Source organism: Octopus bimaculoides, chromosome 11 (assembly GCF_046866305.1).
Source record: "Octopus bimaculoides isolate indiv1 chromosome 11, ASM4686630v1, whole genome shotgun sequence".
Classification (NCBI taxonomy): Eukaryota; Metazoa; Mollusca; class Cephalopoda; order Octopoda; family Octopodidae; genus Octopus; species Octopus bimaculoides.
Window position 1 is genome coordinate 38,194,054 of NC_142938.1, and position 18,823 is coordinate 38,212,876.

General features: G+C 38.6%; 1 protein-coding gene across 3 annotated transcripts in view; it reads right to left on the reverse strand.

Moving 5' to 3' along the window:
• LOC106869955 (uncharacterized) overlaps window positions 1–18,823 on the reverse strand; it is a 130,463-nt gene that overhangs the window by 59,416 nt on the left and 52,224 nt on the right. For all 3 annotated transcript variants that reach the window (XR_016243642.1, XR_001409471.3, XM_014915900.3), the window contains exons 4-8: window positions 14,428–14,581; window positions 12,477–12,538; window positions 9,951–10,896; window positions 8,032–8,128; window positions 3,373–3,514 (exon numbers count right to left, since the gene is read on the reverse strand). Coding sequence is in view for 1 of the 3 variants with exons in the window: in XM_014915900.3 (XP_014771386.1) it covers window positions 3,373–3,514; window positions 8,032–8,128; window positions 9,951–10,896; window positions 12,477–12,538; window positions 14,428–14,581 (1,401 nt within the window). In the remaining 2 variants the exon portion in view is untranslated. The remainder of the gene's footprint in view (window positions 1–3,372; window positions 3,515–8,031; window positions 8,129–9,950; window positions 10,897–12,476; window positions 12,539–14,427; window positions 14,582–18,823) is intronic.

Consider the following 18,823-nt stretch of genomic DNA (forward strand, 5'->3'; position numbering starts at 1 on the left):
ATGATTTGAAGAACTATCTATACATTTTCATGATCTATTTTTAGTAGGCCATGAGGATGTATAGTGAGTCCATCATCAGCTATTTAGTCTTTCTTACACCCAGTCATTTTACCTTTTAGCTTTACTTACTCCCAGCCACATGGCTATGGTGTAGGAGTGGAAACAATGTGGGGACCAAGTAGTCAGAGACACACTGTATGGTGTATACGCTGCAGAAGAAATCCACCCAGTTTGAAATAGATTGGAAAATGAATGATAGTGACAAAAGTATTTGTATTATTGTTGTTTACTCTCAGATCAGCCTTAACCAAGCAGGCCTATTATCAAATGTGATCTTCATAGGGTAAAATACAACCTCCTACACTGGTTTCTGGTTTTAGTATTTTAATGTGATTTTCTTTTTAATCACCTAATTTTGTATGCCCTGATCAATATTTCTAAAATGTGTTTTTACATTCACTAGATTTGTTGACCACACTTCAAAACCTGATCCCCAACCTTCCCTAAAGGATCAGTGATTTATCTGTTTCCTTATCTATGAGGACTTTGGCAAATTAACTCTAAGGCTCTTTGATTCCAGCCCTTCCTTCTACCTGGTAGTGATTGAGCAAACAAGGTCATCAGCATAGAGGAGCTTCCAAGTCTTAAATTCCTCTGTTATGGCCTGGAGGACCATGATAAACAAGAGGGGGCCAAAAACCGATCCTTGGAGAACTACCTGTACACCAAATTTCTTGCTATACTCATTGCTGACTCTCACCTTACTGACAACATTCCTGTACATGACTTTCACAGCTCTCACCAATCACTCATCTATCCCTAGCTTCTGCATTGTTCACCAGATAAGGGAGCATGGGACCCTGTCTAATGTCTTCTCCATGTCAACAAAAACCAAATACAAAGGTTTGCTTTTGGCAAGATACTTCTCCTGAAGTTGCCTCACTAGGAAAATAGCATCAGCGGTGCTTCTTCTTGGAATAAAACCAAACTGCATCTCATCTAGGCTAACTCTCTTCCGAATTAATTGAGTGATGACCCATTCTGCAACTTTCATTACCTGGTCCAGCAATTTGATAACTCTGTAAATAGTTCTGTCTAAGGCATCACTTTTACCTTTGTAGCAGTTCACTAATGATGTTACACTAGTCATTGGGTTTGTCCCTTGTGAACAATCTGATTAACTATATGGGTGACTAAGCCATGTCCCACATTGTCAAATATTTTGAGCATCTCAGCAGATTCATGATGGGCCACGAGCTTTCCCTGTCTTCATATACTTAACTGCTTTATCTAAACTACTGTCAATTCAGATGGCCGGTTCCTCTGTTGGGTCCACATAAGGAAGGCTCCTCCTCTCCCATGCATTCTCTATATTGAGCAGCCTTTCATAGTGATATTTCAAAGCTTCTTTCTGTGCAGAAATACAAACTGCAAGTGAACCATTATCCATGCAATTGCTCTTCTCTCTCACATCACGGTTTTCTTGGACACACTGTCTTGCAATCTGAAACACCTCAAGCCTTTGATCCTCGTGCCACAAAATATTGGCAAACTTCTTCCTTTCTGCTTCTTCCTTGAATAAGTATACCTGTCTCCTAGCTTCTCTTCTAGCTATCTGATATATGTAGTTCTCTGCTACCACCACTCTTCTAGTCCTTCCAGGTCTGTTTCTTCACACTAAAAGCCCTGTCTGCTACACTATTCCACTACCATGTCACCCTGAGGTCTGTGTTTACAACTTTGCACCAACCACGAATTTGCTCTGTGGCTCTCAGTAAGCTGTCCCATAAGAACTTCCAGTTATCTTCTATGTTACATGTCTGTAAATCCTCCTCCTCCTCCTCCTCATTAAATGCTTTAATTAGGATGTTCCTAAAACTTTGGCTATTCAAAGGATTCTTAAGCTTCCAAATCTTTCTTTTCCTAACTGGTCTACTTCTTGGAACCATTCTAGCCTGAACTCTGAAGTTACTAATGACTAACCTATACTGGGGGGTACATTGTTCACCAGGGAAGGTCTTTACATTTATGAGCAAGCATAGATCTCACTTTCTGATGAGAATGTAACCAACCTGGCTAGCTTGGCCACCAGATTGATAGACAATCAGGTGACTGGCTGGCTTCCTAAAGTTGGTGTTGCAGATCATTAAGTTATTTACATCACAGAACACCAGAAGCCTTGTTCCCTCCTCATTACAGGAACCAAATCCATGGCCACCATTCACACTGTAGAAGGCACATGGTTGCTGCCCAACATGTCAATTAAAGTCACCAGCCACAAAGATAAGGTCATTGTCATTTGCCTTTGAGGTAGTCTAAAAACGATTCTTTTGTTCATTTGGCAAACCCAGTTGAGGGACATGGGCAGAGATCATTGTTACTGTACTACTTTGCAAAACTATCCTTAGCTTAAGTATCCTATTGCACACTATCTCAATCACCTTATTCACTCGTGCCACACCCTAACAGTTGAGGGAACCCGTGGAAGAGGTAGGCCCAGGAAGACCTGGGCTGAGGTGGTGAGGCAAGACCTTCGTACATTGGGCCTCACCGAGGCGATGACTACGGACCGAGACCTTTGGAAATGGGCTGTGCGTGAGAAGACCCGGCAAGCCAAGTAAGATCGTTGCCAGTGCCCCTGGACTGGTTCTTGTGCGGGTGGCACATGAGATGCACCATTTTGAGCGTGGCCGTTGCCAGTACCGCCTGACTGGCTCCTGTAGGATTTTCGAGCGAGATCGTTGCCAGTGCCCCTGGACTGGCTTGTGCGGGTGGCACATAAAAGACACCATTTCGAGCGTGGCCGTTTTCGTGCGGGTGACACGTAAAAGCACCCACTACACTCTCTGAGTGGTTGGCGTTAGGAAGGGCATCCAGCTGTAGAAACTCTGCCAAATCAGACTGGAGCCTGGTGTTGCCATCCGGTTTCACCAGTCCTCAGTCAAATCGTCCAACCCATGCTAGCATGGAAAGCGGACGTTAAACGATGATGATGATGATGATGATGATGAAGTATGCCCAATTTAATGTACCCTGTCACTATTGCTTTTCCAGAAGATTTTATATCTATGTTTTGTTTTTGCCTGTGAGGAACCTGGCTGGAGCTGCCCTCCACCTTACATTTTGAATGCAATACACATTGACATGCCTCCATTCAAGCATCTAAACAATCTCATCAGACCTACCTTTCAATGTGAAGGAAATGAAAGAGGAAGCGGGAGGGAACAGGGAGAAGGAAGACAACATTCAACATTTGAAAAGGTTTCAATGAGTGTTTGCCAGCAGACATGTCATATCACTCACATTTAATCTACCATTCATGTTACACTTGCTGCATACACACACAGACCAGACAATTATATATATATATACCTTATCTGCTTTTGGTTTAGATTTAGCTTTGGATCGTAAAGTTTTATCAGCAGGAGGCTTTGAGAACAATTCGTCAAATTCATCAAAATTGATGCTGGTCTCATCAAGTTCTTCCCACAGTAAAGTTTGGTCTATTGGAGAACTGTAAAAACAAAAAAAGTAAATGATATTGCAGATTATCTGAGGTGTGGTTTCTACTAGTCGAACATTATTTATAACAACAACAATAATGGCTTCTGATTTAGACACAAGGCTGGCAATTTTGAAGGGAAGGGATTAACTGATGCGAGGTAGCCTGTAAAAAAAAAATAGCCAACATTTTTGATAATTGGACTTTACTGCAACCTAATGCAACAGTATTGAGCACAAATTTAGAATGAGAGAGAGACAGAAATCTTTTGTCCCCATCAAGACTAACAATCTTTCTATACCTGTGGTTCCCAACTTGTTTTTTTTTATCTGTTGACCCCTTTGATTCCTATTTTACTCTGGTGATATCGCCAAGGTGATACACTGTTTGACAAAATCTCCTTCAGAAAACAGTTTCATGTTGCATGCAATCTTTTCAGCAATGATGAAACTTACTTTGGCATATTTTCTCGATTCATCATCTATTTTCCGAAAAATATTCTCTTGCAAGACTAAATTCCTTTGAAATAAAAGCACTTTCTCCTTGCGTTGATCTTTTTCATAATGATTATGGGTCAAAGAGTGCTTTAATGTGTAATGTCATTTTACATTCTCAACTTTTGGAAGTGCAACTGTTTCACCACAAATCAGGCAGAGACATTTTGTATTTGATTCCACAAAGAAATATAAATTTGTCCATGCCTCATTAAACCTGCAATTTTCCTTGTCTACCTTCCTGCTTTTTCTAGCCAATGCCATAGATGAACAAAATTTGAAATTTATTGTAAAAAAGAAGCTAATTTGCTCATCAGTATCACAAGGCTAAAGGTTGTGGTGGAGTAAATTTGAAATTGAATCACCTCAAATGCCAGCTTTATTGATGCGGAAAAGTCATGTGATATTATTCCTAAGAAACAACACCTTCAACCACAATAGATTATTGTGGCATATGTCTTCAACCTGCTGAGGTGATGACTCTGAGGCTTTTGATTGGATGACCAAATTAACCAATTGTACATGCTGTGATAAGTCACTTTTTATCCACTTTCGATGTCAGCAAATGGAAAGGCACTATTTTTAGACTTGGCACAACAACATTCGACCAAAACTGAAAACTTCAAATCGGTGCTTCTGGAAATCAGGACCACCAGTCACTTGGTATTTTGGTTCTCCTGGGCAAGGTCTCAAATGCCACCACCTCCCATCTGTTTGAACTCAGCTTAGAGTTGTTCTCAGCCAGAGGGTGGGTGGAAACTGAAGTTCTGGCAAAAAATTGTAACATGAAAAATTATTATGGCAATTTACTGGAAAAGAGAACAAGAAAAGAGCAGCCGAAAGCCACAAATTTCTCAGATAGGGCTTATCATAGAAATAAATTTCAGGTTTTGTTTGTCCATACAAGCGAGCATGGGGAATCAATTTTTATGCTTTCAGATTAACACAGTGTGTATATATGAAGTGTTGCTTGTGGCAGGGTGAAAGAAGGCATGTCTCCTGGGCAGCACCTCGCTTGGGGGCGGAGGCAGAAAAAGCACATATGCCATGCCGCTCCACTAGGGAAGGGGTGGCACTTTTGCAAGCGAGGGACCTCCAGTGACATGGAAGAAGAAAACCTGAAATTTATTTCTATGGTGACAGCTATGCACACACAAGGCAGAGTGCAGAGTTGCAAGCTGCTTTGAGAACTGTTTATTGGCAATCAATAATCATTTATTAATCGAAGAAAAATAACAGTAGCAAGCTTCTGTGTTCATATTAAGGAATAAGCAGAAGACCAACTAATGGGCCAGATTCTAAGGCTTCATGGACCAGACGTTGGGCAGCACAGATGTATAGTAATGATATACTAAAATTATAGTAACTTAGGACAGTTATAATTGCCTCCCCTAAAAAAGTATTTTTGATACCAAACAATGAGGGGCAAAACTAAACAGAGTAAGGTATTTGGACCAGTGATCTGCTATTTCTGATACACCTGAGAGTTGTAGTTCATTTGAAAACATATCCAGTACCTTTCATACAAACATTCAATTATATCTGAAGATCAACTGAGTTGTGCTCAACCACCACTGGCCCAGAACACTTCTAAACTTAGACTTCAAAGACAAAAGCAGCCACATTACTTCAAACCACACTCTACTGCCTTCATGTCCCTTTTGCAAACATCCTTGTAATGTAAGACCTAGTGCCCCTAGCAAGCTCTCTGTAGAGTATGTCCTTGGGGATTTTGCCATCTTCCATATGACTAACATGTCCAAGCCATCTCATACGTCTTTGTGTGAGGAGTGCAAACATGCTTGGTATTCTTGCTTGCTTGAGGACATCTTTGTTGGGGACACAATTCTGCCATTTAATGCCAAGGATTTTCCGGAGGCAGCGCAAGTGAAAGATATAGAGGCGACGCTCTTGGCGTGTGTATGGCGTCCAGGTCCCATTGCCATACAGTAGAGTGCTAAGTACACATGCCTGGTCTTGGTCAGCTTATTGTTGTCCCATGCTCGTTTGGAGAGTTGGGCCATCACAGCAGCTGCCTTGCCAATGCGTATATTGAACTAAGGGATAGGTTGTAGTTGACGGTAGAGCCAAGATAGGTAGACTTTTCCACTTCCTGTAGTCTGTGGTCTCAAATATGCATGTTTGGGATATCCGATGTAGCTTGACCCATGATGTTGGTCTTCTTGAGGAAGATAACTAAGCCAAAGTCGCTACATGCTTGCTCAAAGCAGTTGATGAGCCTTTGCAGGGCTTCTTCTGAGTGTGATACCAGAGTGGCATCATCAGCAAAGAGCATCTCCTTGATCAGGATGCTTCTGAATTTGGTCTTGGCATGCAGACGTGAGAGACTGAACAGTTTCCCATCACTGCTACTGTGCAGAAACACTCCATCATCTGATGTCTCAAAGGCATGTGACAGCAGCAGCGAGAAGAAGATGCCAAATAATGTAGGAGCAAGGACACAGCCTTGCTTTATCCTGTTCTTTATTTGGAATGCGGCTGATGTTGAACCATTGTGCTGTATGGTGCCTTGCATATCATCATGGAAAGATTTGATGATTCTTAGCAGCTTTAGTGGACATCCGATTTTTTGAAGCAGGATGAAGAGGCCTTTTCTACTTACCAAGTCAAAGGCCTTTGTCAGATCAATGAAGGCCATATATAATGGCATTTTCTGCTCTCTGGATTTCTCCTGAAGTTGGCATATGGAGAATATCATGTCAATAGTTGATCTGCTTCTTCTAAAGCCACACTGCGATTCTGGATAAATTCGAGAAGCAAGCAGTTGTAGCCTGGACAGGATAACGCAAGCAAAGGTCTTTCCAACAGTGCTGAGAAGAGATATTCCACGGTAGTTGTTACAATTACCACGGTTACCTTTATTTTTGTAAAGCGTTATGATGTTAGCATCCCACATATCCTGAGGGACTGTACCCTCTTCCCAGCACTGACACAGAAGCTCATGAAGGTGCTAAAGCAGAGCGGTGTTTTTGCCGGCTTTCATGATCTCTGAGAGGATGCCGTCTTTTCTCAGAGCCTTGCCACTGGTTAGGGAGTCAATAGCCTTGGTGAGCTCTACTACAGACGGCAGACTGTCAAGTTCACACATGGCTGGTAAGATCTTGATACCCTCGATTGCATCCTCAGTGACCGTGGTCTCCCGTGAGTAGAAATCCTGGTAGTACTCCACCCATCTATCCATTTGCTTGCTTTGGTCTTTGATGAGATCTCCAGTAGTTGATTTCAGAGGGGCTGACTTGGTTGCGGATGGACCGAGGGCCTTCTTCAAACCGGCATACATCCCACGGGTGTCGCCACTGTCAGCAGCTGACTGGATACTCTGACAGATTTCCTGCCAATACCTATTTGTACAGCGTCTGGCAGTCAGTTAGGTTTTATTTCTTGCCTTTCTGACTTTGTAGAAGAATCACTCTTGTATTGCATCAGAGCTGTGCGCTTTGCTTTGATAACTGGTTCCAGCTCTGAACCAATCTGGGTTTTGCCTTTCACTCATGCCGAAAGTATCTATTGATGTGTTATACAAAGCTTCCCTGACATAACTCCACCTACTTTCAGCAGAGGAGGATGGGCAGTTACTGAGGGCAACCTTGACAGAAACAGCAAAACATCTAAACTATTAACAACAGGAATTAATAAAGCTAGCATTTAACTTTGTAGACTGGAATGGTGAGCATCCTGAATAGGACACCAATCCTTCACAAGTCACACAAACCTAAAAGTAGAAATTCAAATCAAACGGAACAGTCATAAGTCATAAGCTTAAAGTTTCATAATGTATCCAGTCAACTTGCTAGAAATAGCAGCCAAATCTCCCTCGAATCACACCCATCTTTTGTAAATGGACATGTTAATGTTGTTCTGGGTGCACTGTACTTGGGGAGTCATAGCTAGAATGTCTTTGGTGACAGATTTGCTTAACCAAGACTGATTAGAAAATAAACAACATGATCAATTTGTTTCAATAAATCAATGAATCTATAAATCACTAAATACATGTATAAATTGATAGCTTACCCAGTAGGCTGTTTCCTTTTGACCTCTTGAACTTGAATACGAGTCCAGAATAGTGGTTTCATGATTGATTTAGGGTGCACAACTGGTTTAGAGGAAGCTGGCAGTAAAAAACAAAACCAAGAAATGTATTTGTGGTTAGCATTATATAAATCAATTGCAGCGTGGAAGGTGTTTATAGGCCATTTAAAATAACACACAAAATCCGTTACATTCACTTCAACATTTAAATTTAATTTGTCAAAATATTTTCGTCGCTTTGAGACCACGACCTGTTCACTGACAAAATTCTGTGCTGCATCTGAGAAAGTAACAGTTAGTTCATGATATATACGTACGTGTGTATGTATGTATGTATGTATGTGCATGCACATGTGTGTGCGTATGCATCTGTGTACATGCATATGCATGTGTGCATGCTTATACACATGTATGTATATATGTATATATGTATATATGTATGCACGTATGTACTTATGGATGTACGTGAGTAATAGGGTAAGTGTGTAGACATGTTTGTGTGTGTGTGTAGATTTAAGAGTACAACATGTTCAAAAATTGAAACCAAGTAGTAACCCTAGTATTGAATCCTGCTTGCCTTAAATTACTTGTCTGGCAACAGTTGTTGTATTGACCTCTGCTTGTCTTAACCATTTAGCATTTAAACTCACCATATCCAGCCAAAATATTCTACCAGTTTTATGTTCAAACTGGTCAGATCTAGCCTCTCACAATCTTATTCTAGAAATAAACAATCACAAGCAGTCACTGAAATCTCAAAGTCATGAGATAATGCATGACTAATTCAAATGAATGAATAAATAAGCATTGCATTTGACAGAATAATTTGAATGCTAAAGGCATCAAAAGCACTCCACAAATGAACATCCTGTATTACTTATAGATAGATGTATCTACAGCTACATTACCCCATGTAATGTACTCTCCAATCTTTAAATGTTTTGCTATATCCAGCAGGTCAAGTGAGCACCAAGAACTTTGCTAATTGATTCATTTAATGTTTTTCCACAAAGTAATTATAAATAAGATATTACAGTCAAGATCGTCATCATCATCATCATTTAGTGCCTACTTTCCATGCTGGCATGGGTAAGACAGTCTGACTTGGACTGGTAAGTAGGTGAACTGTACTGGACTCCAGAGTGACTCGGCTGGGTTTCTATGGCCAGATGCCTTTCCTCCAACTACTCCAAGAGTGTAGTGGGTGCCTTTTACATGTCACTGACACTGGCCACAACTATGATTTTACTTGGCTTCATACCTCTTCTCAAGCACAGCAAATTGTCAAAGGTCTTGATCATTTGTCATCACTTTCATACGACTCAACATCCAAAGATATCACAGAGAAATGACATAGCATCAATATGGTTGTTTAATTTAATTGAAACTGGCTGAATCTCATCACACCTTGCCACCTTAAAAATGATTTACTGAACAATGAGGTCTTGAGTAGACAATTCCAGAACAAAAGACAAACTGGTCCATGTGGGAATGCTTGTCATCACAAGTCATTTATAAGGTTTGAGGCTGAACTTGTGTACTGTTGACTCCACACACATGAATGCATGCACACACACACACACACACACACATATGGGTTGGATTGTCTGATGGCATGACAGGATTCGATAAGTCAGGGGATTGCATTGTGCTCCAATATCTGCTTTGGCATGATATTTGTATAGCTGGACACCCTTCCTAATGCCATCCACTTTACAGAGTGTCCAACCACTAACAGGCTTCAGCACAGTTTCTGTCAACCAAATTCCAGTCACGAGGTTTTGGTCAATATGATGCAATAGTTGACACTTGCCCAAAGCATTGTGCAGTAAGATCAAATGTGGAACCAGGCTGACATTAATAGCAAAAAAAGATGAAAAATATTACAATGTCTCACTTACTGTCATACATAGCCATTGTATATCCAGTGAAAGGGAGCGTAGGTGATGATTTAGTGTTACTTGAGGATGGAGGTGGTGGTGCTGGAGGTGGAGCTGGTCTCAACCCAGGCATTCGTGGTAATGGAGGTGGGGGTGGGCAAGGAGAGCCTGCACCAGGTGGTGGTGGTGGTGGTGGTGGTGGAACACGAGGGCTTGCACCAGGCATTGGTGGAGGAGGAGGTGGAACACGAGGGCCTGCACCAGGCAAAGGTGGGGGAGGAGGTGGTGTAGTAGATGTTAAGCTGATACTGGGTAAGGTTGGTAATGGTGGTGGTGGTGGTGGTGGAGGTGGTGAAACTGTTCCCACTGGTGCAGGCTGAGATTGAACTATTGAGCATGGAGTTTGTGCAGAGGGAGAAGTTGGAGATGATTGAAGAATGCTGGAGGAAGAAGGAGGTACAGAAAGGGGTCGAGCACACATGTCACTCATCATAGACAGCTGGTTATCATCTTTCATGGGTGATGAGTTTGGTGATAACACTGTGAAACACATGGAATCATCCTCTTCAGGAGAAATAAGGCATCGGTTGAGAGGTTGATGCTTCTGCATAATGTTTTCCACTGCAGTTGGAGATTTGTCCTCATTCCGATTGATGTAATTCAGAGGAGTGTCTGCCAACATTTTGTCAGGTGTTGCTGCAGGAGTGTGGTACTGAGATGGACTTGGAGTATCTGAAAGACTGTAATTCATATTTGGAGTCAGCTCATTTGGTTTCAAATGTGGTTTCTCCAATTCCATCTCAGCAGCTTGTGCATACATCCAAGCTGACTGCGTCATCTGTTCAATCCCCAAAAGAACTTCATACTTCTCACATTGAGCTTTTAGTTTCTTGAGTTCCTCATTTTTCAGTTTTAATTGGGTTTCAAATTCTTTCATCAATTCTGCTTTTCCAACATTGTGTTCTTTCTGGCAAAATTCAAAAATCAAATAAAAATTAACACAATTTTGTTTTGTTTTTAATCAGATGCAAAATCAGATTTTGTAAGAAAACATCATTGCACCAAACCTGCTTTAAACATAACTAGCATGCAAATAAACCCCTTACAATTGCTCCAAATGTAGGTTCTTATTACCACCAAGGATCACTCATGGTGAAAGTACATCCTCGACATAGCTAAAGCCAAAACACAAGTTGCCCTTCTTTTCAGGGCCACAAGATACTTCAATTACCAATAATTTTTGGCATTCTACAAAAAGCTCAGGTGAGGCCCATTATGGAGTATTGTTTTCACACCAGGAACAGTGCTCCTGCTGTCCACACAGACATCCTAAACTACATCTAGAAAAGGACCACCCAACTGATTAGCATAAAATCACTCAGAGACATACTCCATCCTCAGACTCAAAAATAATCTTTTTTGTTTTCGCCTTTTCTACCATTACCATAAAGGTCTCTGTTCCTTAGAGCTGGCTTGCCTCAAGCCAAATCCACTCAAGCATTCCTGACTTACTTGTCTCTCCTCCTCTCATCAACCTTGTTGTGTCCAACATTTCAAGCCCTACACTAACCACTACACCCAGTCCTTCCCTCCAAAACTCCCTCTCTGCTCATGCCTTCCCCACATGTGTTGACTTGCAATAGTTCAAGAGGAACATTAGCTACATCAATCTCACCAGTCTCGGAGGGCCTATAAAGGTCATGGGCACTGACCCCTTATCTAGATCTTGAAAATTATTTTAAATGCATATGAATTACATAAAAATTGTGTGTGTGTGTGAGAGAGAGAGAGAGAGAGAGAGAGAAAGAGAGAGAGAGAGAGAGATAAACACAAACATGTGTGTCTGTATATGTATATTCTACACACACACACATGCATAATGCACACACACACAAATATTATATATATTGTGGACATGTTAGGGTATCAAGTTCTAGAGTAAGGGCATTGATCCCAATATTAATTTATTGATCTTTGAACAGGTCAATGCAAGGTCAATCAGGGTAGGATTTGAAATCATAAGCTGAAGAACATAACCAAATATCACAAGGTAATTTGTGACCAAATGTGACCAACACCACTAATCATGGTTTTAAAAAGGAACTAGCAGTAAAAAAACATTATTTCTATAAATTTTCTTTTACACAAAATAATATCTTTCAACATTTTGTTTTAACTTCTGCTTGTTGATCATATTTAGAACTTTTTCAATAAAACTAATGGTTACTAAGGAGTTAAATAAATGATACAATAGAAAAGATACACAACAGGAAGATGGAAGAGCTTAAATCAATCCAGTAGAATTGACAACAAACTCACACAGATGCTTTTATGTGGCCACACAACCTTCTTGAAATAGCAGGCAAATATCTCACAAAGCATACTGTCTTAAAAAGAAGGGGAAGAACACTATTTTCCAAAGACAATGTAGTTTTGGATACAATGTAGTGTTTGAAAAATCTGACTGGATGATCAAAGCTAGAAAGTCTGATTGTAAATCAAGTTGGGCAGATTTGAAGTTAAAACAACAATATGAATGATACATACCACTAGATGTTCTGCACTCTCTTTATATTCTTGTCTGAGAATTGCCAGAGATGCTTGTTGTTCTGAATTGATGAAGAAATGATAAAGTAAAAATATATTAACAACATCAGACAAGAAGATTATTACTACTGCAGCTAAACATGGGTCTTCAACACAACATAGGTCAGTATTCCATAGCAGTTGTGAGGTTAGATAGCACAACTACAATTATAACAAATTCTATTTTACTACTACTACTACTACTTTTTGTTCAGTTTACTTAAGAAATCTAAGACCCCTGGCTGGGACAATGCTAGAGTTTCTAGAAACTTTCAAGAGACCAGGTCAATATTTCTATATGGGCAAAAGCAGATATTGTCATTATCCTAATTATAATGTCCATTTTCTCAGAATGGGTCACAGGCATTTGTAGTACAACATTGCACCAAACATTTCAAAACCATTAAGTCTATAATCCCGAAATCTGAAAATGTCACCATCTCTTCTTGTATTTGTCTCTACCAGGAAATCATTTCACTACCAGCATATGGCACCTTAAAGGCGGTGAGCTGGCAGAAACTTTAGCACACTGGGCAAAATGCTAAGTGGTATTTCATCTGTCTTTACCTTCTGAGTTCAAATTCTGCTGAGGTCAACTTTGCTTTTCATCCTTTTGGGGTCAATAAATTAAGTACCAGTTGCATACTGAGTCAAACTAATTGACTGCCCCCCGCCATCCCCAAAAATTTCGGGCCTTGTGCCTAGAGCAGAAAAGAATATATGGCATCTTGAATACATGTACAGAGGTTCATTTAGAAATATAAACAGGATGGAGTAGCCAGATGCAATACATCTGCTAAATACATACAGTAAGGAACTATATATAATACATGAAGGGACATGAACTGTCAACCATGCAGAAAGGGATGTCTTAATAGGAGACAACCTTACAGTGTGGGATCAAAAAAGCAATGTCAACTATACATGAAAGAGTGCAAACATACCAAACAATGTTGCACAACTACCATTTAAAATACAAAGATGTAGAGAGATATAGAAAACAATGAGACAATTATGGACATGTCAAATATACATATCAGTGAGACAACCATTAACAAATACAGTACAAATATAAACTGCCTTTGATACATCAGGAGAACAAGTACATAAGGACTAGGACTCGGGGATACATACAGGATAGTTCATCATCATCATCATTATTTAACATCTGTTTTCCATGCAGGCATGGGCTGGTTGGCATGACAGGAACTGGCATGGGTTGGATGGCATGACAGGAACTGGCATGACTAGGGCCACAACAGATTCCATAGTCTGTTTTGACTTGATTTCTACAGCTGGATGCCCTTCTTAACACCAACTACTTTACAAAGTGTACTAGGTGCTTTTTACATGGCATCAGCATCAGTGCTTTTTATGTGGCACCAGCACCAGTGCTTTTTTATATTGCACTAGGACCCACACCAATGCTTTTTATGTGGCACTTTGGTTTTAGGATATCAAATCAGTCGTGGTGAGTGGGTTGACAAAAGATGATAGGTACACATAAATGAAACAACAATACACAGAGAAGACTGTTCACTATACACTGTAAAGAAACAACTATATACAATATTAGAATGTAAGATATTGTCTTCAAATCATGAAAGATTCTAAAAGCTGCTGCATACTTTCAGTTTCATGGTTACAAGCCAGAGAGATTGAAGAGTGTGTTGATTTATCTTAGGTGATATTCCCAGATGATCTGGTAAATAAACTGTACCTTACAGCTTAATATAGTAAATTAGAATGAAGTATACTGACTAAAACTACGCAGCAAAACACTGAGAGTGGATTTCAACCCAAGACATTTAAGCTAGTAGTTCAAAACAAATCCACTCAACCATTTTATTTTTCCATAAAAAAACTACAGAACACAAACTATAAAAACAACATATGTTGAAACTTTACTTACCAGCTTCAGTATATTTCAAACCTGAATTACTTTGTGAAGAATTAGAAACCAAAACGGAAGGCCACAAGGAAGATTCGATTTTACCAGGAGCTGCATCAGTTGGTTGCGTAAGGCATGATGCTTCAGTATGAGTCCAGTAGTACATGCAGTCAGGCTGAAAAGAAACATTTTAATAATATTAACATAACATTTAATAATATTAATCCTATAGCTCTTAAACTGGCCATATCCAGGCCCAAAAAATCTATCTGTTTTATGTTCAAGCTGGTCAGATCCGGCTTCTCACACCCACCCTACAATATCACAATATTGTTCTGAAAATAAACAACCACATCACTGAAATCTCAAAGCTACAAGATAATGTATGATCACTTCAAAACAATATGAATGACTAGACATTACATTTGACAGAATAATCTGAATGCTAAGGGTTAAACTCCACCTCTTTAAATGTTACCACATACATAAACAAAAACTTGAGCTCAAATATACATGTGTATGTATGTGTGTGTGTGTACATGCATACATGCATGTGTGCAGTCATATCTATTTGACCATCTAGCTAAGTATCATATGATCTATATATATATAAATATATAAGATTAAGATTAATGTAATATAAAGCTGAAGCAAATTAACACCAAATATACAGTGCGTGTGTTTTTATTGGCTAAACTGGCAATGTGACCATCCCCAAGTACAACATCTGTTTCAACATACAATTTCACATCAAAAATCTTGCAAAACAAATATATATATATATACATATTTACCAATTAATCTACCTTTTCAAATCATGTCCTCTCTCTCTACTTTCACTCATTCATATACTTAGTTGACTCACTCTGCAGGTGAATATACAGGGTGTTTCAAAAGACTATGTCACATTCTAAGAACTCTTATATCATGAACTACAAATGATAGCATAATTGAACTGGTACCATTTTAAAGTTAAAAGTGTCAAGTTTTCTTCTGTTCATTTAATTTTAATTTAATTAATTAAATCTAATTTAATTTGTTATTTTTGCTTCTTTTCAGATCCAGTAATGTCATTCACAAAACAAGAGGTCATTTTGTGTCCTAAAATACGCTAAAACTGAATCATGGACACGTGTTCAATGCAAATTTAATACAATGTTTACCAAGCAGACACCAGACAGATGCTTTGTTTTGAATTGGCGTACAAAATTTAAGGAGGAGGGTGTTTGTGCCTGGCAAAGAGAACAGAGTGCCCCTCAGCTTCAGATGATATGGTTGAACAAATTTGGCAAGCCTTCCAGTGCAAACCAAGTCAGAATAGCTAGTCAAGAATTTCAGCTCCCGTCAACAACTGTTTGGCACATCTTAAGGAGATAGCTGCAGTTCACACCATACAAGTTGCAATTGGTACAACAGTTGAAGGCCACTAATAAACCTATTCACCATGAATTTTGCACAGGGGACAAACACCCCTCCTCCTGAAATTTTGCATGCCAATTCAAGATGGAACATCTGTCTGGTGCCAGTTTGGTAAATGATGTACAAAATTTGCATTGAACACATGTCCATGATTCAGTTTTAGCGTATTCTAGGACACAAAATTACTTCTCTTGTTTTGTGAATGACATTACTGGATCTGAAAAGAGATAAAAAACAAAAAATGAATTAAATTAAATTAAAATTAAATTAACAGAAGAAAACTTGACACTTTTAGCTTTTAAATGGTACCAGTTCAATTACACTTCCAGTTGTAGTTCATGATATATGAGTTCTTAGAATATATCATAGACTTTTGAAACACCCTGTAGATTAAAATAAAAAATGAATAAGCAAAACATTTAATTTACATATAAAATATAAACATAGTGCAGAGTAGTTTATAAGAAATATGTTAAACCTCTTACAGCTGTTTCAATAATAGCTAAGTATTTGGATCATATATTATTGAGTAAAGAATTCCAAGAAAGCTAAGTAGTTTGGAGAGAGAGAGAGAGAGAGAATAGAAATGAAGAATATCCCCAATCAAGGATAATAGTAGTTACCAGTTCATCAAGAAATGAAGGAAAGACCAGGGTGAAAGACAGATGTGTTTGGTAGTTCCATGATCAATAATAAAGTCATAGGTAAAATTTAACATTCATTTGCAGTTCCATAGGTGAAGATTTGAGGATACTCCATGGCAAAGGATAATGGTATTTACTATTTCCATTGTTGAATAGAAAGTGAATTAGGATTCAGTTGGAATCACTGTAGCATATTATTCCAACTCAATCCTAATTCACTTTATTAGTATTTCTTTGATTATGGAACTACCAAACACATATACATTTCATTTTGGTCTTTCCTTCATTTCTCAATGAACTGGTAACTACTAATATCTTTGATTGGAGATATTCTTCATTTCTATATCTTCTTACTTCTCTTTCTTTCTGATGATGGAATACTTAGCTTACATGGAATTCTTTACACAATAACATGATCCACATGCTTAGCTATTCTATAACAAAGTTGCTAAAATGGTGAAGCTATATTCTATCAAAGTAACATGTCAGATATGGTGCACATTTACTTGGCAAAGATCATCAGCCAATGCCCCTCAAGAATTCATACTAACACCAATTCCCTTCGATGTATGTCATACAGGACAGTGATTTGCTGAAGATTTCAAACTCCAGATGGTTATCAAAACATAAATGATTATACTCAATCACAATCCAACTTCCATATATGAATCCGAAAAACTGAAGACTGAAAACAAAACCAAGACAATCAAGTAAGTTCATGTAGTTTGATTTTGAAAAGAACTAACTTAAACTGCCATAATCTTGAGTGTCAAATGGCATCTGATAAATGTCAGAACTTAGGAGTTGTTGTTGACAAAAGACTTGATGGAAAGGCTCAAATCAACACACTATTGATTAACTGTCTGAGATCAGTTGTTAATAAGATTAAAATATTCCAAGCTAACAACTTTAACTTTAGAGAGGTCAGCTGTCAATTGAATATGAATGCTATTGCCCTTAGTTTATAAATAAAAGGTGCCTGGTTTGAATCCAGTCTGGTAGTGTGTACACATCCAGAAATAAGATACCTGATGATAATCAGATATAAAACTGCTTTAAATGTAATGAAGGTGTTAATATAGAAAACTCTTCCAGCTTTAAAAGTGAAGAAAATTATAATCTGGTGTTACATGCAAAATAAACTCATGGCTAAGATGGGTTAACTACACGTTGTCTTCCAGCCATGACAGTATTTTAAATCTAAAGGTGTCACCCCTAAAATTCACTACCTTTATCATATTCTATTTATGTTCACTCTACACAAAACAAGACGTAAAATTTAATCTAAAAACTCTGAAAGTTGATTAGAAAAAAAAATAAACAGCCTAACAGTTGTGAATTAGTGGGATGCCACCTTCAGACACATAGATTTTATTCTTAACAAAGTCATTTCAAGAACTTCAACATTTTCACAAAGTAGAAAATTTACCATCAATATTATACAACATAACAGTGACTCAACTGGCAGAGTTGATTTAATAATGGACAATGAGGTAAGAGTTCCTATTATCACTAGTTCTGCATTGTATCCATGACAAAAAGTTAAATCTTATATAAATCAGTCCACTTAGTTGTCAACAGCTGTCACAAGAGTGGATCACAGCAGCACTGTAAAATTTATAAATGTTCTGATATCTTGCTGTGCACAGTTCAGCTCCTCCAGTGGAGGTATAGTTTGGAAATGGATGTGCTCTGTCCTATTAACTTACCCTTGGTATACCACATGAAAAGAAATTCTCCAGTGATTCCCCTCTGAGGCAATATACCAATGTGGGATTCACTAGTACCATAGAAAATTGACTGAAGCAAACCTAAGTGAAAAGAACCAAGATTATCACCAAAAGATTAAAAAAAAAAAAACTTACTTTGACCTCCTGAGCTGTCCATGATAGGGTGGGAACTACCCTTATATTATGAGATACAGATTCAGACATCTTCTTCTAAGTGATTCTTTGACACTAAGGGTTACCTGCTTCCACAACAAATAAATAACTATTACTGTCCTTGTATAAAACTATTAGTTGTTGTTGTTGTTTTTGTACTTGCTATTGATTGTGGTTTGCTGTATTTGTTTTCTCATAGAATAAAGACACATGAAATATTGATACGTGATAGTTTACAGATATGTAATAGTTCCTTTTATATTGATTAGAGAGTTAGACCATAGACATGTAAAGATATGAGAAGAGTAGGTTCAAAAATTATTGGGACCTCTCACAGGGTACATAGCAAACTGGACCAACCCTGACCAGCAAAGTAAATTAAATGTGAAACTAATGTGCTGTTAAGAATAGAGAAATGCAGTGCAGAGTATGACAGCATGGGCTGGTTTTGAACTGGGCTCAGTACTTCTC